Genomic DNA, 26,319 nt, shown 5'->3' on the forward strand with positions numbered 1-26,319 from the left:
GTACTAATGATTTTAAATAGGCCGCCGGTATTGGGTTGATGCCGTACTTCGACAGTTTCGCAGATTCTATAAAGGGGAACTTCCCAGCCTTGATGAAAGCGAGATGGTTCACGTCTGGGAATCTGGCCGTGAGGTAGAGGTACCAAGGAGCGCTCATTCTATTGTGGCTGGCTCATTTCTCCCTACCAAGTGGCCAAGAAGTCCCCATCTCAACCAAAACCGTTCCTATCTACTCCCACCTCCCGAGAGTGGAATTCAGACGTTGCCAAACTCGACCGATGACCTCGCTAGCTCTCTTCCTAACCCGAATTTAGGGCCCTAGCGATTCCAGGGGACTAAGTTTGATATGCAATCTTGGTTTAAGAAAGACGGTCAGAAATCACAATCCGCATCTACAGAGTCGAGTATGCCATCCGAGAGTCAGCCTCGGCCGGAGCACCACATGAAAGACTGGCGAAGTCGAGAAGAGGGCTATACGCCTCCGTCTTGGTATACGTTCGTCGAGCACTATTGATGTAAACGTTATGGGCACGGGTAGCCTAGTTTTTAGTGTATATGCGTGTAATGAACAATAAACATGTTTATATGCTAGCTACCTTGATATACCTTAACTGTATTGTTAGGTTGGATACTTGGGAATACTATGTGTATACAACCCCTGATGCAGCTCGAACCTTGGACTGGGTGGTTATATTCTCGGGTAAATGTGAAATGTCAAGGAAGATGTCGAGGTCTAATCCTAATCCTGATCCCGGCCGCACGGGACGGTTACCGTTTATTTATTCCCACGAGGCTCCCCCGCTACGAGGTACTCCGCACGCTATTAACCACCCTAACTATAGCGAGTTTAGTGCTGTGCGGGGGAACTCTCGAATTGTTAATCCCCCAGTCCCCCCCCCCCCCTATCTTGTAACTTTTAGGTATTACAGTCTACCTCCTATCTGACCCACGAGTAGTACCACTCACACCAACCTCCACCGTTTCGAGCTCCTCTACTTTCACCAACGTGGACTCAAAAACCCCAATGCGGAGTATTATTTACGCACGCTATAGTCAGTTCAGGCACCTTCAAGCTTGGCAATTAATACGATCTTGGGTAGTATCCCCGATATGAACGAATGGCATTGCTACCAAAAAACCATGCGAGTGAGCTGAGCGGAACCGAGATGTTTCTTCCGCTTTCACGATGCTGTCCCTGTTAACCGGGGAAGCTCGCTGCAATCCTGCCGAGACAAGATAGCTGTGACCTATATATAATCATCTAGTGATTCCCAACTTAGGTGCAATGTTTATATCTGTTCAAGAGACGTTTGGCGCAGTGGGGGCGCTCTTATACCCCTGACCTGGCGTTGCTTGTTCCTCAAGCCAACTATACAATTCGCGATGCGCCTGCAACCTCGAAGATATCCTTTGCTGTCCGTAGTGGCTGGGCTTATGCCCTTTGCGCACGCCCTCGGACAGCAGCAGATCATCAGCTTTACCAGTAGCGACGGCGCTATTCAAGTAGCCGGAGGATCGATTTCTCAGCCCCAGATTCGAGTTTCAAGCAACGATTACTGGGGAGTCATTCGCGCTGCTGGTGATCTCGCCAATGACTTTGGTCGAGTAACGGGAACCAACTTCACACTAAGCAACGGCGAACCCGGTGCTGAGCCGGCGTCATACGAATATAGACCAATTACGCGGAATTACACGCATGTAAGTAAATATCACAATCCTATATTAATAGTATATTATATGAAATGCATCGAAATACATCGCATACATTAAATAGGCGATCGAATAAAAGCTTCGTATCTCACGAGTCAAAATATCCCTACGCCTAACTATTTACAATTTGACGAGTATCGAATCCTCTTGGAAACCATGTATTAATAAATGCTACCTAGTATTCGGTTAATGATACGCAATACTTTCGCGGTCCCGACTATGCCGATCCGTCGGCTGAAAGTACCGTCATAATTGCTGGAACGTTGGGTCATTCAAAAGTAATCGACGAGTTGGTCGACGCTGGAAAGCTCAATGTTTCGGGCATCGAAGGAAAGTGGGAATCATTTACTACTAAGATCGTCAAAGATCCAGTCGAGGGATGCCCAAAAGCAGTTGTCATAGCGGGCAGCGACCCTCGAGGCACCATCTTCGGCATTTACGACATCAGCGAGCAGATTGGTGTTAGCCCATGGTACTGGTGGGCCGATGTCCCCGTCAAGCAGTCCAAAGAGATATATGTTTTGCCGGAAGATAAGGTCCAAGGATCTCCCTCGGTCAAATATCGCGGGTTTTTTATCAATGACGAGCAACCCGGATTATCGGGATGGGTCCAATGGAACTACCCGGATACGCCCTACGGAGTTGGTTACAATGCCGATTTCTATTCAAACGTGTTTGAGCTCCTCCTTCGATTACGAGCAAATTACCTATGGCCGGCTCTTTGGGGTACCATGTTCGAGATTGATGACCCGGCAAATCAGCCGCTGGCTGACGCGTGGGAGATCGTTCTCGGAAGCTCTCATACGGAACCGATGATGCGCGCGCAGAACGAATTCGGCACGTTCTACATTAACAAGGGCCTCGGTCCCTGGGCATATAATCTCAATAACAAAACTATCGACGAGTACTTCGTGTATGGAGCTCAGCGGGCGAAACCTTATGCTCGTAATAGTTTATGGACTATGGGCATGCGAGGAACTGGTGATACGGCTATCGAAGGATTAGGTGTCGAAGTAATTGTCGAGATGTTGGAAACTCTGGTCCGCAACCAACGGGCCATCATCGAAGACGTGCTTGATATCAAAGCCACCGAAGCCCCTCAGTTATGGTGTCTATATAAGGAAGTCATGTCGTATATCCTCCAGGGTCTAACAATTCCGGAGGATATTACTCTTCTTTGGGCGGATGATAATTGGGGTAATATCCGAAGAGTCCCAATCGACAACGAGACGTCGCGATCTGGAGGGGCTGGGGTCTATTACCACTTTGACTACGTGGGCGATACCCGGAACTACAAATGGATCAATACTATCCAACTGGAGAAGACAGCGGAGCAGATGCAGCTCGCATATTCTCACGGTGCTGATCGGATATGGATCGTCAACGTTGGCGATCTGAAGCCTTTAGAGATCCCGCTCAGCCATTTCCTAGACATGGCATACGATATCGATCAGTGGGGTGTAGATGGCGTGACGGACTGGACTCTTGCTTGGGCGACTCGCGAATTTGGGCCCGAGCATGCCGCAGCTATTACGGAAACCATGACGCGCTTCGGCATGTTCGCCGCGAGGAGGAAATTTGAACTAGTAGAGCCTTACGTCTATTCGGTCGTCAATTACAACGAAGGCGATGCGATATTAGGCCAATGGCAAGGTCTGGTTGATGATGCTGAAGCTATTTACGACCTATTAGACGAAGCCTACCAGCCGGCTTTCTTCGAAATGATCCTCCATCCTATTCTCGGCGGTCAAATTATTCACCAAGTCCATATCGGCGCGGCAAAGAATATGGTTTATGCGAACCAGCACCGAAATGCGGCGAACGATCTTATCTCCCAGGTCCTATCGAGTTTCAATGCCGACGGAAACCTCACAGCGAGATGGGATAGTATATTAGACGGAAAGTGGGAGAGGATTCTAGATCGTAAGTTGAACCGCCTTAAAATTGTTCAAGGGGTTCTTTGCTAATCTAATTCTTTAGAAACTCACTTCGGATATGACGGCTACTGGCAGCAGCCGATGCGAAATGTCCTTCCAGCTATGGCTTACGTCCAAACCGCGGTATCTTCTATAGCCGGCAACGTAGGTATCGCCGTGGAAGGATCGAACGCTAGCATTCCAGGTGACGACAAGTATCACAGTAACTCAGGCAATACTCTCGTGCTCCCACCGTTAGACCCTTACGGACCGGCGACACGGTGGTTTGACGTATTCTCTCGGGGTACGTTGAACTGCGACTGGTCAGCCGAAACGGATATTTCTTGGGTTAAACTGTCACGATATAATGGGACTGTTGGCCCGGATAATGGTACGGATTCCCGCGTCTTCGTTTCGATAGACTGGGAGAATGCACCGAAAATTGTCAACGACACCGTAGCCAATATAAACTACTCGGCGGGTTGCGGTCGCGAAGGCTTCGCAAATTGGTATGGCAAACCAATCGTGCAACTTCCTATTAATCTACGAACCGTCCCTTCAAATTTTACACAAGGGTTTGTCGAGTCGGACAAGCACGTCGCCATCGAAGGGCCGAATTATCAACGTATCTACACCCCGGCCAGTGTAGCGACAGACTCGAAGGTCGAGTATCGTACGCTGAAGAATTACGGGCGCACGCTCGGCGGGGTGACTCTCTGGCCCCAGACCACACCTCCGCAAACCACCGAGTCGGCCCCGGCTCTCGAATACGACTTATATCTATTTACCAACATCTCGAAGGCTAACGTCACGCTTTACCTTTCGCCTACCCAGAACTACCTCTCGGATAAGACGCCTATCGCGTTTGCCGTATCTCTATTCCCCGCAGATGCAGAGCAGGCCGAACCGCAGGTCGTCCGCTTCGTAGGCGAGAGCGTCGGCGCGGGCATGCCTCCCGGCTGGGGACGCGCGGTCGCGGATTCCATCTGGGGGCTCGCGCCGGGGCATAACACGACGACGACATGGAACGTCGCGCAGGAAGGGGCGTACAAGCTTAGGGTCTGGGGACTAGCGCCGAGCGTGATCGTGCAGAAGATCGTGCTGGACCTAGGCGGCGTTCGGCCTAGCTACCTCGGCCCCCCCGAGAACTTCCTCGTCGGGAGGGACGAGCTGGGCGTTTACACGCAGACGAGCTTTGCGGAGGGGCCGGGGGTGCTCGGCGGAACGGCGAACAAAGGTGAGAGACTTGGCCGAGAGCACGTTTGATGTCTAGATTTTGTTTCGTATAACCACCCCATTGAAAGGAAATTCTCATTTTTGTTTCCAACTTACGGACTATTTGTTTACAGCTCTGATATGATATTATGATGATGCCCGATGATATTGAGAGGTACGGATCCGTAAACATAACCTTATTCAGTACAGGTACCTAAGGTTTGATTATCAGTGCGACCTGTTTTCAAGATTGAAGATTATGGGGCATCGTAGCATTAACTTTTTTCACCTTGTTGTCCTTGTTGTAAGGCATGAACTTTTCGTAAATTAGATCTCAACACTTATCTATATTCTTCCTAGCTTCTCAAACTTGTAAGCCGAGAGTGAGTTGTCAGTGGGTACCTTTTTTTAATGTTGATTTTACGGCAGTACGGTCAAATTTGATTGGCTTATAACCTGCTGAGACAAAAGTCCGGGGTGCGTAGGCCAGCTAGACGTGATGCTACGAATCATATGGCCCGAAATATGTTCTGGGCCCCCACTATTTTCAAGGTTAGGGCTGGCAATACAGTGTACATAGTACGCACTACTACCGGTTGCCCTGGTGAAGTGTTAGAGCCAAAATCAACACGGTTTTGATACATATGCCTTATCGATCCTGCAACACTTTCCATCCACATTTTAGCTTCTGATGACGATATTTTCCCGTGGAACCCTTCCCACACAACCTGCCTCTTTGCAATCTTACTAACTAATCTAGCTCGACGAACACCTCCCAAATCGGTGTATATACGCTCGTTAATCGATTTGGAATTTCGAAATCGCGAACGAACATTAATTCCTTCTCGACGGCAACGACATATGCTACTTGTTTATCGTCATTGTTTATGTCGACCATTTTAGCTTAATTTCCCATACCACTTTTTTTCTTCTTTTCTTTTTTTTTCTAGGGGGAGGATTCAATTAAATAGGCAATGATAGAGCTATCCAAAATGGCTGTAGAAGATCCTGGGGCTTCATCCATTACGGTTGCAGGTAAGATACCTACCTACCTACCCTTTTGGCCATGGAAGACATCAAAAACAAATACTAATAAGTCTCCAGTCCGAGTGCGACCATTTACAATCAGAGAAGCTGCTCAGCTGTATGCCTAACCCGTCTTCTAGGAGTGCCAAGTCAGACATACTAATATACAAACAGGCAAAGAACCGATGACGGCACATTATTTCTAGGAGACGGTTCCCTCGCCGCAGTTCCCACACCGAAACTTAAGCAAGGTGGCATACGATCCGTTATTAAAGTGGTCGATGACCGATGCTTGTAAGTATCACTATCACAAATAGCCTATTATATAACAATAACTAACTTGCACGCATTTCAGAGTGTTTGATCCGCCGGAGGACAACCCCATACAAAAATTCTCGAAATCGGTAGTGCCAAACGGCAAAAAGGTCAAAGATCAAGTTTTCGCTTTCGATCGGATATTCGACGAGAACACAACCCAAACGGAAGTATACGAAGCTACGACAAAAGGTCTGCTAGACAGCGTCCTAGACGGCTACAATGCCACGGTATTCGCATACGGAGCCACCGGATGCGGCAAGACGCATACCATCACCGGCACAGCCCAGATGCCCGGTATCATATTCTTGACCATGCAAGAACTGTTCGAAAAGATTGCCGAACGCAGCGACGAGAAGCACACCGAGATATCCTTGTCGTACTTGGAAATCTACAACGAGACCATCCGAGATTTGCTGGTCCCCGGAGGCAGCAAGCAAGGACTGATGCTCCGCGAGGACTCCAACCAGGCCGTGACGGTTGCGGGGCTCACCAGCCACCACCCCAAGGATGTTCAAGAAGTTATGGACATGATCGTTCAAGGAAACGAATACCGGACAGTATCACCAACCGAGGCGAACGCCACTTCTTCGCGATCGCACGCCGTCCTTCAGATCAACGTGGCCCAGAAGGACCGCAACGCTTCCGTCAACGAACCTCACACGATGGCTACGCTCAGCATTATCGATCTTGCAGGTAGCGAGCGTGCCAGTGCTACGAAAAATCGAGGCGAGCGGCTGATGGAGGGCGCCAATATCAACAAGTCGTTGCTCGCACTGGGCAGCTGTATCAATGCACTCTGCGACCCTCGAAAGAAGAACCACGTACCTTACAGAAACAGCAAATTGACGCGACTTCTCAAATTCTCGCTGGGCGGCAACTGCAAGACGGTCATGATCGTCTGCGTGAGCCCTTCGAGCGCGCACTTCGACGAGACCCAAAACACCCTACGGTATGCCAACAGAGCGAAGAATATTCAGACCAAGGTGACGCGGAACGTCTTCAACGTCAACCGACACGTCAAGGATTTCCTCGTCAAGATCGACGAGCAGATGGCGTTGATCAACGAGCTGAAGGCCCAGCAAAAAGATGCCGAGAAGACATTCTTCGCCAAGTTCCAGAAGCAGCTCGAAAAGAAGAACTGGTCCGTTAGGGAAGGCGTTCAGAGAATCCAGGCGGCGTACGAGAACTCGTCGTCTGAGAGGCAAGAGAAGGTAAACCTGATGAAGAAGCAGAGAGGAATCGAACGTCGTATCGGTCTCTTGTCGTCATGGATCGCTGCATTCGACGCGGTTTGCGACGCGAGAGAGGATGAAGACACGATGCCGCCAAATCTCACCGCCATGCGCAAAACGGCGGTGGGAATTCAGCTAGAACTCGAGGACAGCCGGCAGCACATCCACCAGAAGCTGAACAAGATGAATTGGGAGCGCGCTATCGACGGAGCTCTCCAGCATAGCATCAGCCAGCTGCCCAAGGGAGACGTGCAGAACGGCGAAGTCGAAAGTCTTACGAGAGAAGCCGAACTGTGGAAAGCTAAATTCGCCCGCGAAGCAGACCGCGAAGTTCTCGAGCAGGATAAAGCGGGAGACGCGGCGATTATGCAAGTGCTCCTTACTGCGCAGTTCGAAATCCTCGCGTCTCTATCGGAAACCGTAGATATGAGCGAAGAGGAAGCAGTCGCGCACGCTAAAAGTATTATCAGCCGTTTACTAGAGATAGGTTTCGCCGCCGCCTCGCAAGTAGTTAAGCCGGACGGGGCCAAGATGCCCGTAGAAGCATTTCCACCGACGAAGCGCGGAACTCCGAAACGGAAGAAGACGACGAGGATCAGCATGGGAAAAGATATCATAAAACCAATTCCTAACCCGGCATTAGCAGCCGTCGCAGCCTCTCAACCGCAGATGTTCGGCTCCCCCGTGAAAGGTTCGCCTCGACGCCGCAAAGCGCTTAACGCGCGTAAGGGTGTTTCGTTTAGTCCGGCCAAGAAGAGTACGAAGCGGGCGGTTCGATGGCGCGACGACGACGGCGAATCGGGTACCCTAGCCGACTTCGAGAAGACGCCTCAAAAGTTATACTCTTCGCCGGAGCGTAGCTCACCCGAGAAGGCTGTACCTGCGATTCCCCCTGTCCCGTTTTACTTACATAAAGATGACGCTGCAGATGATTCCACCGCCGAGCTCACGATCCCCGAGACCACAAACATCCCGGTAGCGAAGCCTAACAGGTTCCAGGCAGGATTTTTGTCCAAATCTCGCACGTCTGAAATTAACGGCTCTCCGACGGCACCCACGATCTCCATAAACCTGACTACCAGCACCGCCGCCGCCTCTTCGCCCGGTAGGGAGGGCCGGACTAGCCCATTGCGTAACCTCGACGTGTCGCGAGCTGGTAACATCAACTCCCCCAAGATGCGGTTATCTTCCAGTCCGAAATCATCTATACCAGTTCCTCAAAGTATGTCGTCAGACGAAAATCACCCTCCATCATCCGACTCGGAGACTTCGGCCATCATTGACACGTCTAAGCTTCGCTCGGCAATCCACGCCAACAAGAAACCAAGGCGCCTCTCTTCGCTAGCAGGAAGCGTGACGGGTCCGTGTGTGGTCTCTAGGCGAGTGTCCTCGATCGGATCCATCGGCGGCACCTACCACCACAAGACGAGCGGTAGCTACTACGGCGGCGCCCTCGCGTCGAGCACGAACGGCATCTCGCGATTTCGACGCGGTAGCTCCGCGGAAAAGCACAGGAGCCCCCCCATCAGCTGCTCGCCGCCGGACATAGGAACCCGCGAGTCGAAGGCCTTCACCCCGGGCCAGGCCAGACGGATGAACCTGAGCGGCAACAACGGCGCGAGAGGCGCGGGCACGCTGACCAGCCCGACGGACAGGAGGCTCGAGGCTGCGGCCGCCGGCAACCGCGGACGACGCATTACTATTGGTGGCGCGGGCATGGCGGCCGTAGGCGGCGCGAGGAGGGAGAGGGGAGCTCTGGCTTGGCGATAAGTTTTTTTGATTGATTGACCTTTTTTTTTTCTGTTCGTGAAGGTAATTTGATTAAAAAAACACAAGATTAGGTTGTCGGTGGCTGTCTTTTTAAAGGCGTACAAGATGTTTTTAGATGCTTTGCCGAGACCTTTTGTCGCCGAGCAGATTGCATATCGCATATACCTCTACCTCAATGCAACGCCATGCAATAGGGTTCTTTGTCCGTGTCGTTGGGGGAGGGAATGTTTCGGGTTCGAGATTTGGCGTTTTGTAAGGAGAGAGAGATGGGGGCAGGGGGAGGGGAGGTTTAATTTCTCATATTGCAACAAACAAACAAACAAACAAATAAGCAACCAAGCAAAGCATGACTAGTACTATTACTACTAGGACTATTATTATTCGGTCGGTTGGTTTGGTTGGGACTGGCTGGCCGTCGGTTGAGGAATTACGCTTTGGTCCCCTCTTGTATATGATATGATAGCTTTCCTTTGTTTCGATAGGAAAGGGGAGAAGGAGGAGCGGAGAGGAGGGGAGCGAGGAGAGCGAGGAGACGATGTTTTTCTCTCTCTCACGTTTTGACGTTTGATAAGTTAATGAAGCTCGTTTATGTTCACGTCTTGGTGCCTGTTTAATTAGAAAGAAGTCTTCGGTGAATGAGTTCCAATAGCATGTGTAATACATGATTAGGAGGTAGGTACCCTTTTGGCGAGAGGGATGAAGCTGAAGATGTGATGTAGATGTTCGTCTGCGGTTAGATAGATCCTGCTTGCTCGAGAGAGTTGAAGGTAAAGTCTAATATGCGTCACTTTTTAAATTAATTGCTGGTGGTTTGGTATTTCTCCGCCTCTTGCGAGAAGTGTGAAATGATACTATCGAATTCTTTTCTGTAGATGTCTGGATAGGTTGCGTAAAGCATATGTCATGACGTCGTAGGGCTGAAATAAAGCGATCGTAAGGGATCTGGGGGATTTATTTTCCTAGTGCTCAATCTAGCGATCGCTAGGTAGGGAGCTGAGCTTCATCATCACCATCACCATCGAGCGTGCGTTTGTCTTGTTCCTTTACCATTTATAATTATCGAGTTTCTCCCTTGCGCTATGAATTCATTACTGGGTGGATAATGTCTCATGTTGTTGTAGTGTTCATCTAATGAACGTGGTGCTCGTTAAAATAATATAAATAAACCCTATCCCCGCTGTCTCGAGTTGAGTCTGCTTCCCCTGGAATTCATTATTAGTTTCATGGTGGACTTTCGCGTTTGATGTTCAACTCCATTTTCCGTCATCCTTAACAGAATTGTATAATGAATATCGCAACTTGATAGAAATAAAATCCCGGCATATCTTACGAGATCTCTATAACGCTCTAAATGTTCGGGTAGCGACCTAAGTGATAAATATAGAAACGCGACGGAATGGCGGATTCTGTCCACGTCCTCAACAACTACTACCTCTCCATCACGCTCCTCGTCACCATCGCGTACCAGCTATTCTTCTTCGCAATCGCGTACAGCCTCAAGTTTGACAAAGTAACAGGTTATGCTCACTCCACCTATCCCTACCTATAGCTAGGTACCTACCTAATTAATAAAAATATAAAATTCTAACGGAGGGCCCCAGACTTCGCCGGAGGAACCAACTTCGTCGTCCTAGCCGTGCTCACGCTAGCGCTGAGCTGTACCCCCGACGCGCGGCAGATCGTCGCCTCGGCGCTCGTCGCGGCGTGGGGCCTGCGGCTCTCGCTCTTCCTGCTGTACCGCGTGACGCGCACGGGCAAGGACGACCGCTTCGACGGCACGCGCGACCGCTTCCTCCCCTTCCTCGGCTTCTGGGCCTTCCAGATGCTCTGGGTCTGGGCCGTCTCGCTGCCCCTCACCGTCCTCAACTCCCCCGCCGTCCGCGCGTACCAGCCGCAGGCGCTGCCGCCCTTCGGCACGGGCCGGGATATCGCCGGCGCGGTCCTGTTCGGGGTCGGGTTTGCTGTCGAGAGCGCGAGCGACGCGCAGAGGCTTGCGTTTCGGGCGAGGAACGACAGGGAAGCGGTTTGCGACGCCGGGTTCTTTGCTTGGTGTCGGCATCCGAATTACTTTGGCGAGATACTTATCCACTTCGGTAAGTAAGTTTTCGTTTGGACGGGCGTGCGGACTTGAGCTGATGGGAACCTTATATATAGCTGTATATATGATTTGCGTCTCGCCCGCTGCTGACGGTCCTGTAGTTGGGCAAGCATCCAACGCGTTGTACGCTACTATTTTGGGGCCCTGCTTCCTTACCATCCTGCTCTTATTCGTCTCGGGATTGCCCCTCTCCGAGCGGCCTGGTGCCAAGAAGCGGTACGAGGAGGGCTTGAACTGGGATGCGTATCGACGGTATTTAAATCGCACTAGTATACTTATCCCATTCCCGCCGCAGATATACGAGCGAGTACCTATTTTCCTGAAGAGAACGGTATTCCTCGAGTTTCCTATGTATGTGTTCGATCCGGCCAAGCACTCGGATGCCGTTCAGGACAGGCGTGCGGCAGAAGGAGATGATAGAAATTCTTTGACAAACGGAGCGTAGATGAGTGAGGGTATCTTTTACATTTTCAACCTTTTCCAATTTAACTTCGCCATCCGCTATACCATTGACCGACCACCTCATCACCCACCAACGCATAGCATCCCCTATTCAGAAATGGCGACGCCTGTTATCAAAACTATCTAAAACCCGCTCAACTCGCAAGTACTCTTGGCGGGTTTTATACCGTCCGAGTTCCCGGCGATATCGGCCGCCGTCGGGGGCGCACCGCTATTGACGAGTATACCCGCCGGGTCGAAGGGTTGGTCCAGGGATTCTTGGGAAGCGCCGTAGTCGGACTCGGAAGGCTCTTCCGAGTAGCATTCGGAACCCTCCGGGATCGGAACCATGGCCGATTTGGTCCAGATGTGGATTGCCCCCGACCAATCGAGTCCGTCTAGGCACTGGAGTACAATGAATCAGCGGAAAATCCCACTTGGACTCACGTAAATGACGCGGCCACGGGCTGGGGCCAATGAATGTGCTTGGGGCCGTGACCCAGATAAGGACCAGGAGATGGAGGAGTACTTACTCCGCCTTTGACGGAGACGACGTTCTTCCCCTATGTAGACTTAGCGCGTGTTCTTTTGCGTCTTTAGTATTGTACGCTTACCGGTGTCGTATGAAGCAATCTAGTTCCGCAGTTGCGGCAGAAATAGCTAAAAAATAATAATAATAAGTCAATTATCGGATAATGATTATTCACTTCTGACGGCGTTAAACGGTGCTCACCAATAAAGCGTGTGGCCGGAAGTTGTCGGTCGGCTACGTTAGGTAGGTAGTCAGCATGTGAGTAAGCGATGCTCCGAATCGAACGTCATCTGCGGGGATGGATGGTGATGCTCGCCGCGAAATAACTCACGTATAGCAAGACATCAGCTCGACGCGAGGCAGAGGGAATCGTGGGAATATGGCGGAGGTGCCGAAGGCGGAGCTAGTCTGCCGGCGACACTCGGCGCAGTGGCAGATGTAGAGCGCCAGCGGCTTAGGCAGAGGCGTCTTGAACGAGACGGCGCCGCATTGGCACCGGGCATCCATGGCTTGCTTAGACTGGTAGCTGTCACCAAATATATCTCTCCCCTTTTTTTTATGCTTTTAGTCCCGTCACGTAAGATATATCCTGAGTTTACGAAGGGTTGTTATCATTAATGTCTTAAGTTTATAAAGGGTTATTATCACTAACTTGTTTTGGGTAAGATAAAAATTACTAAAATAAGTTTTTTTTATAGAGACCGAGGGCCCTTTTACGTGGCGGACCATTAAGGAACCTACTTACCTACATGAAGCACCCCGTTCGCGGTACACAATAGCCCTGAATTTACGAAGCCACTATAAGGTAGGTTATGTACTTAGCCCTTAAACCTCTAATACAGCACCCTCAGCTACTAATAAGCTTCAAGTTCACAGTAAAAACACCTAAGCCACCAGCACCCTAACACCCCATGCGCCCAATCAAAAGCCGTAGAATCTCCATTCTCCATAAAAGAAGCCTATTCCGGTAATTTTTATCCTACCCGGACAGAATGCCGTCAAAATAAGTGTTTAACACCATTGTTGGGACTTGGACTGATGATCTTGATCTCATTGTTGTATTCTTCAAACTATCTGAGATATCTGACTGAGACTAGGATTTCCTTTATCTTGACTAGTCTTTGATAAGATCACTATTGACACAATCGATAAGCCTGACAAGCGATGACTATCTTGTTGCCTGACAACCAATATTCCTTCCACTAAACCTTTTCAACGAATATAAAGATAAATTAAATTCAAAAAATTGTTTCCATAAAGAGCAAAATTTTATAATTATTCTAGTAGTTATTTTGATAGCCTGCAAGACGATTTGGTAAAGTTATGTGTATAGCAAAATAACCTGCTTGGTAATGGAATAAGCACTTTTTTGACGCCATTCTGCCGGAGCAAGTTGGTGATGTACCTAGTGTGGTTACGTAAACATCGTCTATATCTGGGATCTCAGGGCTTGGACCCACTATTAGAAATGTTAACAATACAACATCGTTTTTATCATCAAAATATCTACAAACCCTTCTTGAACTTAGGGCATTAACCGTCGCCGTTCCACATGAAAGCTCCCGGCCCAAAGTTAACCTTAACCTTTACCGCCCCGTCTTTATGGCTTATACATGGGTACACCTTACGGAAAATGCCAATTGACCAGCGTTTCACTGGATAAAATCAGGAGTTAATAGACGAATCTCAACACGGTGGGCAGAAAGGACTTACAGACAACGCGTCCGTCAAGAGTAAAAAAACACTCCTTTTTAGCAAAGTCGATCCCGCAGCCCACTGTGTTTCCTGGGCCAAAGGGGAACATGTCCGTATTGACAAACTCGTCTGAGTCATCATAAATCCCACCGTTATCGCCGTGGTATCCAACAGACCACTTGCACTGCGGCCATCCAGGATGGGCGCCCCTGAGGTTAGAGAATTCGCCGCAGAGACCTATTGTGACGGTAACGTCTAAATCAGTTGCTTCCCCTTGAATCGTGACCTCAAAGTACACGTTTCCCATCGATCTAGGGAGAAATCCGTGTGCTGATCGAAGGGAGACCGGTGAGTTGTTATCTATCGGGAGATCAGTAGGTGGTAGAGAATAGAGAAGAAAATGGGACTCAGAGGGGGATACCAACAGTTGAAACCAATCTCTGTACCTCCCTGGTCGATTTCTAGACGGGAATCATAATCGAAGCCCTCTTCACGCCAATCCTCGGGAAGGACCATGGCGGCTGGTTTTGCCGTAACCACGCGTGTGCCCAAACTCGCTTCGGTACCTTTAAGATCCCCGACCCTGGGTTTTGACTGGATTACATGGTCGTTGAGAGTCCATGTATCTTGGTCACCCATCACGCTTGTAATCTTCCTCCCGAACCCTAGATCCATCAGTTTGTCCCATAATGTCGAATCGTCGAATTCCGTAGCGAAACGGAGGCTGCGAAATGCGAGCTCAGGGGTCACCTCGTTTATGTTCTTCGGGCATTTATCAAAAGGTTTTGGCTGTGAGGTGACCGTTGACGCATATTTGGAGGGGCTAGAGACGAGCACCTTTTCGAAAAAAGTTTCCAGGTCAAACACCGGATCCCCTTCGACGGACGTTGCGTCTAGCAATGAAGCGTCTTTGTGGATTAAGAGGTTGATGATGTTCCAGTCCCCGGTCTCAATGCAATATTGGAAGGACTTGACCAGCTCCTTGTGCTCCCAGTCGCCCAGCTCGAGTAAGATCGCTAGAGCCTTCATATTTGATTCCCGCATCGCTACGTCAAGGCATGTTAAACCGTCAGGAGTTTTAAGATGTAGGCCGGGTTTTCCAAGCTGTTGTGCAAGGGCTTTGATGGTATCTTTGCTGCTCGATTTTGCGGCGATATGGATTGGCTTGTCCCCCTTTCGTCTAGGGAGCTCAAAATCCACTGCATTGCTCGGGCTTGTCGCATTATGGTTGACTAATCCATGCACAGCTTTTTCACAGTCGTTCTCTAGGGCAACATGTAGTGGAGCGTTGCCATCATCGTTCAAGAGGTTAGCGTCTGCGTTGTGTTCGAGAAAAAACTGGACTCCGCCTACAGAGTTCCAGTAGCAGGCCATGTGAAGAGGAGTCCAGCCGTCTGACTTTTGGTAGTTGACCTTGGCCCCTTTGTCGATTAGCATCCTGCAAACGTCCGGGTAATCCGCAGCCGCATGAAGACTCGACCACCGGTGGTGTGAGTAACTGGGCTCGTTAACATCTGCGCCGAACTCTAGTAGGATCCGGACCGCCTCAACCTTGCCGTAAAACGAGGCCTCACACAATGGAGATTTTAGACCGCTAGCGGCGTAGCTAATTGATGCCTTGGCCTCTAGAAGGAGCCTACATGTTTCGCCGATATTTTCTTTGCTTTCTGGACATACTGCCGTCAATAGCGGCGTCCTATCGTCGTCATCAACGGCCTCTAGGTTTGGATTCTCCCTCAAAAGTCCCTTGATTGCGTCTATATTTCCGTGCAAGACCGCGACGTGCAGTGGTGTTCTATTCTTGACGTCGGCCAGATTCACATCCATGCCAAGCTCAAGCAAGAGAGCGACCGTCTCAGCTGTTGAATTTCGGGCCGCAATGTGGAGTAGCGACGTCAAATCTTCGCTAGTTGGGTCTTGATATTTAATGATTTCGGGGAACAGTTGCAGCATGACATGGACGATCCCCACTGCAGACTTCTCAATGGCCGCTACCACATCACATCGTCGATCTTTCAGTGGGTAAATATCATCCGAAATACCAACTGGTCCCCCCTTGTTCTGTGCTTTGATTCGTTCAAACAGTACTTCCACCATTGCCAAGTTGGTAAACTCAATGGCATACCCTATGGGTGTTTTGGATTTATTGTCGATTGCGAATATGCTATCGCTCTTTTCATTGACCAGCAACCGAGCTGTTTCTAGCTGACCTGCTTGTACCGCAAGGTGCAATGGGATTTGCTTCGTCCGTGAGCGCGACTCAACATCGGCTCCCCTGTCTATCAAGATTCTTACCAGGGACGTTTCTCCATTGGACGCAGCCTCGTGGAGCGCTGTTAGCCGTGACGAGTCGGGAGCATCGACAATTACGGCCTCGGAGCTCTTGGTGGGGGCATTGTCCGCATTGTTGCGAGGTTCGCGACCACCGCCCAACAGAATTTCGGCCACATCTCGTCGTTTATGTTTGACCGCCAGGTAGAGGGGAGCTTGCCGGTCGCTGTTGGGAAGGTTCATTTTCGCCCCTTGACGTAGGAGCGACCTGACGACCTGCACAAAGCCACCGGCCGCGGCTAGACAGAGTGGAGTTGTGCCTGAATCTGGGCTCCCGTCGGGAGAGACACCTTCACTTAGAAGGTATTCGACGATCAACATCTGGTTGGCTGCCGCAGCCCTTGCTAAGAGCATGGCGTCCCACTTATCGTCTTTAACGTGAAGCATTTTGAGTATCTCGAGATGTCCTCGCATAGCAGCTAGGGTCTCGGGAGTGTAGCCTTGGCTATCCTTGGGCGACTCGGGACTTTTCAGAGCACCCATAGTCTTCCAAAACAGAGACAAGACCTTGCAATGTCCATTCTCAGCTGCGTAATGTACCGGCAGGCGTCCCTTGATATCCTCAGCCAGCATCACGCCGTCAAGCTTGTTATGACAACGAGCAATGTCGAGGATAATGGTTGTCGCTTCGACACATCCACCGCGTGCTGCAAAATGTAGCGGTGTTAAACCATTCTCATCCTTTTGGGCGAGCTCCTCCCTCGACTCGCTGGTGAAAAGATCCCTGAGGAGCTGCGGACAACTCTCGACGGCATGGTGCGCGGGTGTCCGCCCTGATCTATCCTTGACTATAACTAGTTGGTTTTTAGATCTAAAAAACTCAATCAAGACCCTTGCCGCACTCATGTTTCCCGTCCTTGCCGCAAGGTGGAGTGGAGTCTCGAGATCTTTGTCCCTAGCCGCAGGGTCACCGATGGGGCCATAACTCACGCCTTTACCCGCCGCGTCACCCTCGGGGCTTCCTGGGCCGGGCAGAGGGTGCGGCAAGAGAGCGCGAACGACCTTGGGCTGACCATTTATGGCAGCGAGGTGAAGTGGGCTGCGGCCATTTTCGTCAACCTCACTCGCCTCGTTTTCACGAAAGCCGCCATCGTTGGCGATCAACTGGACCATGCGTGGGCTCCCCACTAACGCCGCGATATGAAGAGGGCGATAGCTCCAGGTTGTCTTCCTGACGTTCTCGTCCTCACTGGCTAACAACTTTGCCACAGCGTCCACATCATCAGCGGCGATGGCACATTCGAGGTACAGTTTTGACATGATCCCTTCGACGAAGAACATTTTCCGTGCCCAGCCGCCGCGCCTAACTGTGAAGTGTAGATGGGCTACGCAAGCGGGATTTTCAGCACGATGGGTGCCGTCAACATGGTCGCCTGGAAGTAAATAAGACACGACTGGCCAAAGTCCGGCGTCGCGGGCCATCTCGACCGGTGGCAGTCCAAGGCCATCCTGCGGCTTGAGTGGAGCGGTTTCATCTTCTTGTTGCAATCCAGGGCTGTCGAGCCTGTTATTTGGCGGTATAGAACAGTGGCCAAAATAGAGACTGTACCACGAATCGGCTGCCGATGACTCTCGGAAGAACTTCACCACCTCTTCACAGAGGGCGTCGTCGGGATTTTCGATCGCAGAGAAGTGAGCCGGCCAGTAGCGAGTAGCGTACTCGAGGAATGTGTATTCGCCGAGCCTCGCTGATTTGCCGACGAACACCATCTTTAGGTAGTGCAGGCAATGCTTGACGAGTTTATCGTGCCCCATAAGGTCCATAGCCTCTTCTGGTCCTGTGTACTTTCGAAGCGCTTCCCTAGCGGTCGTTGTGGCAACGCGGACGCATCCATTCTCTACGCACAGGAGCCCACCGAGGTTCTTGGTAATGTCAGCCTCGATATCCAGCGTCCCATCCATCTCGCCAATGAGTGTCTGGTCCGAACGAATGGCCGCGGCGCATGCGAGCTCCTGGACTTGAAGTGGCCGCGCAGAAAGTAAAGCCCATGACAGGGTTGCAGTTGCCCAAGGGAGCAATGTCTCATCCTTGGAGAGTCGGGATATCGCCTGGCGGTAGAGTTCGTCCGACGTTCTAGGGCTGTCCTCCACGGTCTTCTGGATAATCCCTTGTGTGCTGAGGGTGAAAGACCGCAAGAGATGATCGAGATAGCCGCTGATCTCGCGGAAGGAGCCGGAAAAGCCTTCGGCCTTGGCAGCAATAACTTGTCGAACAGTGACTCCCCGTTGACCTCGTAGCAGACCCGAGGTCGCTGGGCGAGACTTGTTAACAATGTGGATGAGCTCTCTGTCGACAAAGTCGTGAATTCTGAGCCTGTGGTGTTTGGTCAAATCAATATGGTGACATGCAACTCCGAGGTCGATCTCCGGGTCCGTTGTTGCCGGTTGGTTACGGCTAATGAGTAGTGTACACGTAGGGCTCGAGCCCCGGGGCTCATGCGAGTGTTTAACAGATTTGAGGAGTTGAGACCACCAGTCGCGGGCCTTATCCGGCCACAGGCGGGACTGGTAATCGTGGACGACCACCAAAAACTCCGTGTCTCTAGCCTGTGCGAACAGCACTGAGATCAGACTCTCCATCACCCCCTCGCCCCAGGTGTCTTGTTCGAGGAGTTCTGATAAGATCATCTGGAGGGCCGACGTGAAAAGGCTTGGCTTCTGCGATAGGATCTGCCGGAGCGTTGACACTAACACTTCATAGAAAGCCACGGGATGTTCCGTGTTTCCAAATGTTTTCGGATAGTTGCTGATGACCACGAGCGATGATTGTGTCTGTAGATGTTGTGACAGTAGTTTCACCGCGGCCGACTTGCCAGTAACCTCCGATCCGGTGACGAGTACACAGCCTCCCCGAACCTTCTCGAAAGAGACGCCGCTGAAGTCTGACTCGTGCACGGCCTTTAGGGATTCCGAAATGTCGGTCGCATCTGAGATTCGGTTTTCGCAGATGATGCGGTTAGAGGGGGACAAGACCTCTAGTACTTTGGAATACGCCTTGGAGGTCTCCGTATTGATGAATCCTTCCAGCCAGGTCGGCGCAAAAACCTTCCTCAGGAGGTCAAGGCCAGGAAGATTGTCAAGGGCACAATCTCCAACCTCACCAGCATCTGGCCATTCAACCAACGCACGTAGGCTGTTCATGCTGAAGTTGTGGCTCAGGTGCTCGGTAGGGCTGGTATGTTCATTTTGATAACGTTGTGACACGATGTTCCGGATGCGGTACTTGGGCTCAAACTCGATGAATGCGTGGGAAAGCTTAGAGACATGACGAGCAAGACTGGAAACGGTTGCGTAAAGCCTTTTCTGCAATCCCGTCGAGGAGGTAGTCCTGAGGAGTTCGAGTAACACACCCTCCCACGGGTGATGACCAGTGGGTTCGTGAGGGGTGTTGAAGAAAACAAGACATGTGACTTGGGAAGCCAGATGATAGAATTCGGGATCGCTATTTGCTGTTGCGATAGCCTGGGCAGTTGTCAGCGGCTTGTTCAACTTTTCATCCGAGGGGCATGAGCAAATGCGGATAAGGTAAGTAAGTGGAGGGACCCACTGACAGGTGCTGAGGCAATAACGATGAGAAGGCTCAAGTTACTAGACTATCCCGCCTCTGTTCTTTCCCGTTTTTCAGATAGAGACCATCGACTCAACGGACGACTCTCGTATCTTCACGCCATGACCTACCTGCTTGACCAAAATACCACCAAGTCCATACCCGGAGAGTAAAATTGCAGCTCCATTCGACGTGTTATGTCGCATCCGTTCGAGAAGTGAACGAGCTTGGCTGGTGATCCAGTCCGAAGGGAGGTTGATGTCAGACGCAGAGCTCCCGGGGGCAGGGCCCAAGTCATAGCCGCTCGGGTTGGATGTGGTACAGGAAAGCTCGAGGTCGAGCTTGGTCACAACCGCCTCTGGGACAAGGTGCTCGACCATTTCCACCATGGGGATGAACCCATCCCTAGCAGATGTGGTCGGAAAGTTGACCATAAAGATACTGAACACCGGCCAGATTGGCTTATCAGCTAGGTACTCTGTCATTTGAAGAAGAACATCACCAGCGTCATTCACATACTTGAGCAGTATCTTTACATCACCCTCTGAGCCGGTCAAAGCGGGTGTCTCCATGTTGAATAATTGGGGAACAGGTCAACAGGGCGGTAAAGACAAGGTTTGGCCGATGGGCTGGGTAGTCCCGCATCATCTATTTGTTTATTTGGGTTCTGTGCGATCAACCCCCTCAGCCAAAACTGTGTTTCTTATAGGTAGTACAATTGTCTATCTAACTTATGAGTGGTATTACTTACTACTCACATACCCCCTCAGGTTTGGTCAGAATCGATGCATTCCCTTAAGTGAGGACGATTCTGGCAAAGCTTAGGTAGATATCTCAGATCTTTAGGTTTCTTAAACCTTTGGATCTCTTAGGGTGGGAACGCAGTCGTGCTCTCGTCCATCTTCCCATCCTAGAGTCTAGACTTCGAGTGATGGGGGCGGGAAGTTATGTTACACTACATACCTATTTCTTTGCTCGACCCCGCACCCATCCTCTGCCGTTTGGTGCTGAATTCCGTCGATGAGGCTCTGGCAGGACATTTTATGGTAAAATCTCCCTGCTCCCCCCTCAACCCCCAGCCCCTTCTCGGACCAGCTGAAAAACATCCATTTTTGATTGAAGCTGCTGCTCAAAGAGTCACACCACCTTCGTATAGAGTATTAATTAATCGCCTTGCATTACACAAATTTCTGCTCAACCTAAATCGATAACCCTCTGACAACAGATAACTCAAATGACAGTCATTGGCTCTCGCTGGCCACGGACATCATGTCGCGGATGCCTCGCTCGACAAGACAGTGCTACCCAACACCCCAGCCACCTTTTCGAGTTGATCGACACTCATCCTTTCCTTATCAATTTCGATATTAAGCTTGGTTTCAAATGCCGGGTGCAAGGTGCGTCGACGGATGTATTGAACACCAGGCTTGAACCGCACAGGGTCGTTTGCCGGTGAAAAGCGGGATAGGTTACGTATGCCGCTGAATACGTTGTAAGCGAAATCTCCCTTGGCCTTCATGTCGACCTTTGCCGTGAAGATGTCGGCGTCGTTTTGGCGTTCCAACAGCACGGCAGCCCGGAGGTCGGTGACGATGCTGGTCTTCGCCTTGTCATCCTCGCACAACGTAAGTGTGACAGCGTTGTTATTTCCCCATTCCCGGTGGGTGGTGTCCAAGATGATGGAACCTGTTAGAGTCGCCCGGTTCGTTCGTTCGAATGACTCGGTCCTTTCCCATGTCCTCACATAGTGGGTCCCTAATTGGGCTCCCGTCCCGCCCAGTGGCACCCCAGCATCACCACCCACTTCACCCCTATCCTTGTTCTCGACCTGAACTGGAGTCTTGCCCAAAGTGAAGTCGCCGTTTGGCCAGAGGGCTACGACCTCTGGGTCACGTTTGGTCCCTGGCTTCTTTTCATCTTCGAAGACAATGGTGATGGTTGCCTCCTTGAAGCGACGTTTGCGGTTGAGGCCGTGAAACCGGAAGCCAAAAACCACCAAAGTCGTCGGAGTCCCTCCTTCTTCCTTGGTTGAGCGACCATGGACGACGCGATCGATACGGGCCTGGAGAAGCAGGCCGAGGCAAATGTCGTCGAGCACGTTAGGCCGTTGAACCTCATAGGGACTGCTGTTTCGTTGGTGCATGCCACGGCGCTCCGTCTCAACATTCAGCTGGAGAGACGGAAACATGAAAGCGTCTTCCTCGATATCAGTTGGTGTAGCCATGGTGTCTGTTGGTGCCCCAAAACCGGGTTGTTCTTCTAGACAAACTTGGGGACTATTTGCTGGCAATGTGGGCGGGACCGCTATTTATCTATATTGTGTGCCTTCGCTGTTCTCGTTCTAAGACAAATCTATCTTTCTATTGTGATTGTAATAAGGCGCATATATAACCGGAAGATGACAAGCGTATCATGTCCTACTCTTGCTGCTGTCAGGAGTATGGAGTACTTATCAAGAATTGGTCCCCCCCTCCAGGCCCCTGCTCGGGCACAAAGCTCGACCGAGCATGCCGCGGCGTCCAGGGATGAACGGGCGGGCATTCAGGGACGCTGTGTTACTACACCATCTGCGACCCCTCCCCTCTTGTCACCTTGGCTAAAATCCAACCACCTCGGAAATAGAGGCAACCGGCTTCTTGCTTGAGATGTATTCAGAGGCACACGCTAGGTTTACCCGACGTACTTTCTGCAAATATAGGTACGGGAAGAGCGGGTGGCACTTTCTCCTTGCTGTTGCAGGTTTCCATCAAGCAGTCATTTCGAAATCCCCCGATCTTCTTTTTGAGACTGGTTGCAGTTCCTACCTGCTCCTCGACAAACCATTCAGGTGCCTTGGCTTTGGAAACGTAGGTACATCACAATCTTTCCCATCTCATTGATCTCCTCGTCCCGGGATTTCAACATGACGCTGAGCGCACCGCAATCAGCGCGAAATATCCATCTTCCGCGGCAACCAAAGCAGGACCCCACCAGGGAAGCGCCTCCCAAGGAAGACCACGTCGATCAATTGGCAAAGAAAAAGCGGCCAAATGACAACACATCAGTTAGCAAAGGATATGAAAAGGGCTCTCCCAGGGTCGCGCCCCAAAAGCATAAGCCATTGAGAATCGATACAGTACACCCCGAAGTTATCGATAGCTGGAGAAACCCCGAGGAGGTAGCACTAGACATCAACAATTTTGCATCAGAAGTGCGTTTTGGGGTGAATAGAACCGGGGAGAACTTTCTTCACAGCGTCATCCTGTACCTTTGTCCCCCCGACGAGCCTAGCAGCACCGTGGACGGACCCCGTCGAATGCCGTACAAACTTCCCCCGGAAGCGGAACGCTTTCTTCAGCGATTCGTCCTCGACAAGCCGGAGCTTCTTGGCCAGAAGGATTTTCGAAAAATCATTCCGATTTGTACGGGAGCGGAAAAGTTACCTACATTCATCTTCATGATCTTTGATCTCGTCATACCCGAACACACACGGGAACGGCTCAAAGTACCGACTGGGGATGGGCGACCGTGCGAGCACTGCCCGTTGCAGGAGGTCTCGCCGGGGTTGAGGAGTTTCTTCCCTGCTAGAGAGCAGAACTCAAGCAGCGATATCGACGACCTTGAACCCTCGGCACCGACCGATGATCAGGAAGGCCAAAAGATAATAAACGGCAAAGATCGAGATGCGAGCCTGGATGAGACGTGCCTGCACGGCCAAATTGACGTCAAGCGTATGCTGGAGCAAGAGGAAGTCTTCACAAAAGGTCTAGCAGATGTCATGGAGACGGACGGCTTGACGAGTCTAGTTCTCATGTCCCTTCTCGACACCAATCGCTTTGACGACGGACAAGATAATCATCAATTAGTCGAGTTCCCAAGCTTTGAGTCAATTTTACGACTGTGCCCAGAGAGCACCTTCGCAGCAGCGACATCGAACACCGGCAGAACTTTGCTTCAGCAGGCGGCGTTGGCTTTTGGAACAAGACGGCTCAAGTACTCGTTAGTGTATAAGGTCATCGAGGCGCTGGTGCGAAGATCCCCCGCTTCAATCTTCATTGGTACCAAAGTAGATGATGATAAGCTACCCAATGTCTATCATATGCTTGGTAATTTGGAAACAACCACCGGTAAATGGGAAGACGACGGTACACCATCGCCACAGGAGTGGATATCGAAAGCGCGGGATCTGATCAAAAGGGAATGCATCGGATACAACGGGCCTCTCGACGACGACAAAACCAACAAAGACCTGCGAGCTAGAAAGATAACCCTCTTGTACAACAAAGAAAATTTCGGTAAGTATTGAAACCCTGACATCGTCTATCCACGGTCCCCTTCCCATGGGAACGGACCCTAGTCGATTGGCTATAGTTTCAGGGAAAGGAACTCAACGTTGTTCATTCTAACATCATATCGTAGAGAGAAAGCTTTGTTTCAACCTCGGCAGCAAGTCCAACATCATCTTTGACCAAGAATACATCGACGTGATCAAGGACAATTCGGGGACCAACGCCCAGCTGGAAACCGTCCTGGAGTTTGTGCGACTGCCAAACTGGAAACCCGAGGGGGGGAAACGATATCAGCCCAAGAGGGGACAACACACCATAGCAGAAACGATGATACCACCAACGGAAACCCTTGACCCTTATATTTCCATCTTCGGCTGGCTCTGGGACACGTGTAGAGTAAAAAAGATTTTTACTCTGGAAGTCGACGACGTCAGTGACGAGCCACACACTAATGTTGGTATTCGAGAAGCACTCCGGGGCATCTCGGCTGATGAGCCGGATGGGACACGTGATTTCGAGATTGAGGTCTGGAAGTGGAAAAAGTTTGACATTTGTGTCGAAACCATCGCAAAGTCGGCCCCCGGCGTCCATGAGGTTCACCTCTACTCGAGGGGAAATGTTGCCGTTTTGAGAGGCTGGAGTTGCCGTTCCGGTCTTGCCCAATTGAAGAGGTTAAGAGAGGTACACGTTGAAATCCACGCAAAGGTTCGTAACCATGCCGTGGCGTCACTACCATATGGCGTCTCATCAGCATACCCCATCGAGGAGATGTGGTGGTCAGAGCTAAAAACATGCTGTGTAGAACACAAAGGACCACGACGATTGTGTCAGATACTGGGAGACCTTTAAAGCAAGGGTGAGAAAGCATTGCCCGCGCCTAGGACAGGATGACATCAAGATGTATGATGGTAGGAAAAGCGGCTCGAGCCAAGAGAACGTCACCACTACCGTCAGGGGAGCTGGCCAGGGGGCAGACTCGACTCGGCCCAAGCAGCAAGAATGGATCAAGGAGTTATCAGGATTCAAGGCGTGGATCCAAAGTCTTATCCCGAATAAAAAGCAGAAGCCGAGGGTTAAAGTGGGCATCCTCGACGACGGTGCCGACTTGGCCAATCTTCACGGGATGCAGCGCGGATGGTCCTTCCGTGCTGACCAGCAGGAGTACTTCATGGGCCCATGCGAGCACGGCACTCAGATGGCAACATGCGTGAGAGATATTTGCCCCATGGCCGACTTGTACATTGGCCGGCTTGATGACTCACGCCAGCATGAGCCCAACGAAAAATTCACAGTTGAGTCGTGCGCCAAGGCCCTTGGCTGGGCGCTCAACGAGGGTGCAGACGTCATCTCGATGAGTTGGACATACTCCAAGTCGCCCTTTGACTTCTACAAGGGGGAATTCGAGAAGTTGATCAAGGAGACCGTCCAGGATGAACGTGCAGCCTTATTTGGCTCCCTACCGGATATGGGCCACAACCACCCGGCGGACAAGTTCGCACCTGTTGGCCTTGACGGTGTGATGAAAATCAGTTCGTCCACCCCTTCAGGCGCTGTTTCGGATAGCAACCGCTTGGAGAAGTCCGACTTTCTCCTCCCGGGTGAGGAGACGAGAGACGCCGACGGTAATTTAACGCTTAAGGGGAGTTCCTACGCCACAGCCTACGCTGCCGGGCTGGCCGCTCTCGTCCTGTATACGTTCCGGACCTTGGAGGTTCTCGGAGAGCGGGAGGGGAACGCTTCGCCGGACGCGCGACTCGCCCGGGACGCTCTCCTTGTGGCAAAGAAACCCAACGGCATGAGGCGCATTTTTGAAGCAATGGCGCCCGTGAAGCGCGGCAAGGATAGTATCGTAGGGCCCTTTGTGCAGCCATCTACAGATGTTCTCCGACCGCCTAAGGATAAAGGGCCCGGCGAGAATATTGTAAAGTTGCGCCATATCGTAAATACCCTTGTAACGGGGGCGGTAAAGACCGAGGTGTTAGGGGAGCGGTGAGCGTAAAGGTGTGTCCGAACTTATTCGTTCGGGATATGATCCGAGGACCGTCCCAAACTGCATTGGACGAAGAATCAACTCGATACCTACCTATCCTTCAAGGTAGATTCCATTAGAGGCCGTCATGTTTTCTAGGAGGTCGGTAGTAGTTGATCAGACATCCTGATGAACCCGTACTAAATAAGGGAGAGAAGTGCACCTCTCTAAAAATAGCCCAATGAAAGGGA

At 51.0% G+C, this 26,319-nt stretch overlaps 7 protein-coding genes across 7 annotated transcripts; 4 read left to right on the forward strand and 3 right to left on the reverse strand.

The window, feature by feature from the left end:
- Nucleotides 1-934: 934 nt before the first annotated feature.
- On the forward strand, nt 935-5,201 carry F4812DRAFT_443122 (glycoside hydrolase family 115 protein). Its single transcript, XM_047935378.1, has 3 exons — nt 935-1,698; nt 1,890-3,633; nt 3,691-5,201. Exons 1-3 carry the CDS (start codon nt 1,384-1,386, stop codon nt 4,890-4,892), a joined length of 3,261 nt encoding a protein of 1,086 aa, XP_047786683.1. The 5' UTR covers nt 935-1,383; the 3' UTR covers nt 4,893-5,201.
- Nucleotides 5,202-5,833: 632 nt separating this feature from the next.
- F4812DRAFT_462785 (kinesin-domain-containing protein) lies at nt 5,834-9,187 on the forward strand (the record flags this gene model as incomplete). The annotated part of the gene is made up of 4 exons (XM_047938098.1): nt 5,834-5,876; nt 5,946-5,985; nt 6,042-6,161; nt 6,223-9,187. 4 exons carry the CDS (start codon nt 5,834-5,836, stop codon nt 9,185-9,187), a joined length of 3,168 nt encoding a protein of 1,055 aa, XP_047786684.1.
- A 1,396-nt stretch (nt 9,188-10,583) lies between these two features.
- On the forward strand, nt 10,584-11,730 carry F4812DRAFT_462786 (DUF1295-domain-containing protein; the record flags this gene model as incomplete). Its single annotated transcript, XM_047938099.1, has 3 exons — nt 10,584-10,704; nt 10,789-11,280; nt 11,387-11,730. 3 exons carry the CDS (start codon nt 10,584-10,586, stop codon nt 11,728-11,730), a joined length of 957 nt encoding a protein of 318 aa, XP_047786685.1.
- Nucleotides 11,731-11,870: 140 nt separating this feature from the next.
- Nucleotides 11,871-12,765, reverse strand: F4812DRAFT_462787 (Mss4-like protein; the record flags this gene model as incomplete). Its single annotated transcript, XM_047938100.1, has 5 exons — nt 11,871-12,131; nt 12,260-12,289; nt 12,341-12,386; nt 12,460-12,492; nt 12,590-12,765. The coding sequence occupies 5 exons, from the start codon at nt 12,763-12,765 to the stop codon at nt 11,871-11,873; spliced, it is 546 nt and encodes a 181-aa protein (XP_047786686.1).
- A 6,857-nt stretch (nt 12,766-19,622) lies between these two features.
- F4812DRAFT_209472 (uncharacterized protein) lies at nt 19,623-20,857 on the reverse strand. The gene is made up of 3 exons (XM_047930324.1): nt 20,795-20,857; nt 19,832-20,581; nt 19,623-19,746 (listed from the first exon to the last, which is right to left on the reverse strand). The coding sequence occupies exon 2, from the start codon at nt 20,401-20,403 to the stop codon at nt 19,906-19,908; it is 498 nt and encodes a 165-aa protein (XP_047786687.1). The 5' UTR covers nt 20,404-20,581; nt 20,795-20,857; the 3' UTR covers nt 19,623-19,746; nt 19,832-19,905.
- Nucleotides 20,858-22,529, reverse strand: F4812DRAFT_209510 (uncharacterized protein). Its single transcript, XM_047930326.1, has one exon. It carries the CDS (start codon nt 22,053-22,055, stop codon nt 21,099-21,101), a length of 957 nt encoding a protein of 318 aa, XP_047786688.1. The 5' UTR covers nt 22,056-22,529; the 3' UTR covers nt 20,858-21,098.
- F4812DRAFT_209456 (uncharacterized protein) lies at nt 22,317-26,267 on the forward strand. Its single transcript, XM_047930323.1, has 4 exons — nt 22,317-22,576; nt 22,734-24,105; nt 24,230-24,804; nt 24,902-26,267. The coding sequence occupies exons 2-4, from the start codon at nt 22,734-22,736 to the stop codon at nt 26,090-26,092; spliced, it is 3,138 nt and encodes a 1,045-aa protein (XP_047786689.1). The 5' UTR covers nt 22,317-22,576; the 3' UTR covers nt 26,093-26,267.
- Nucleotides 26,268-26,319: the final 52 nt, after the last annotated feature.

The sequence above is a fragment of the Daldinia caldariorum genome (genome assembly GCF_022478825.1).
Source record: "Daldinia caldariorum strain CBS 122874 unplaced genomic scaffold F4812scaffold_20, whole genome shotgun sequence".
NCBI classification, from domain to species: Eukaryota; Fungi; Ascomycota; class Sordariomycetes; order Xylariales; family Hypoxylaceae; genus Daldinia; species Daldinia caldariorum.

What these genes read in the sequence shown, in the direction of transcription:
- F4812DRAFT_443122 (XM_047935378.1), top strand. Translation starts at nt 1,384, where the DNA reads ATGCGCCTGCAACCTCGAAGATATCCTTTGCTGTCCGTAGTGGCTGGG. An exon ending in TTACGCGGAATTACACGCAT is followed by an intron (nt 1,699 to 1,889) that starts GTAAGTAAATAT and finishes AATGCTACCTAG; the next exon opens with TATTCGGTTAATGATACGCA. An exon ending in GTGGGAGAGGATTCTAGATC is followed by an intron (nt 3,634 to 3,690) that starts GTAAGTTGAACC and finishes CTAATTCTTTAG; the next exon opens with AAACTCACTTCGGATATGAC.
- F4812DRAFT_209472 (XM_047930324.1), bottom strand. Translation starts at nt 20,403, where the DNA reads ATGGAGACACCCGCTTTGACCGGCTCAGAGGGTGATGTAAAGATACTG.
- F4812DRAFT_209510 (XM_047930326.1), bottom strand. Translation starts at nt 22,055, where the DNA reads ATGGCTACACCAACTGATATCGAGGAAGACGCTTTCATGTTTCCGTCT.
- F4812DRAFT_209456 (XM_047930323.1), top strand. Translation starts at nt 22,734, where the DNA reads ATGACGCTGAGCGCACCGCAATCAGCGCGAAATATCCATCTTCCGCGG. An exon ending in GTACAACAAAGAAAATTTCG is followed by an intron (nt 24,106 to 24,229) that starts GTAAGTATTGAA and finishes ATCATATCGTAG; the next exon opens with AGAGAAAGCTTTGTTTCAAC. An exon ending in ACGTTGAAATCCACGCAAAG is followed by an intron (nt 24,805 to 24,901) that starts GTTCGTAACCAT and finishes CATGCTGTGTAG; the next exon opens with AACACAAAGGACCACGACGA.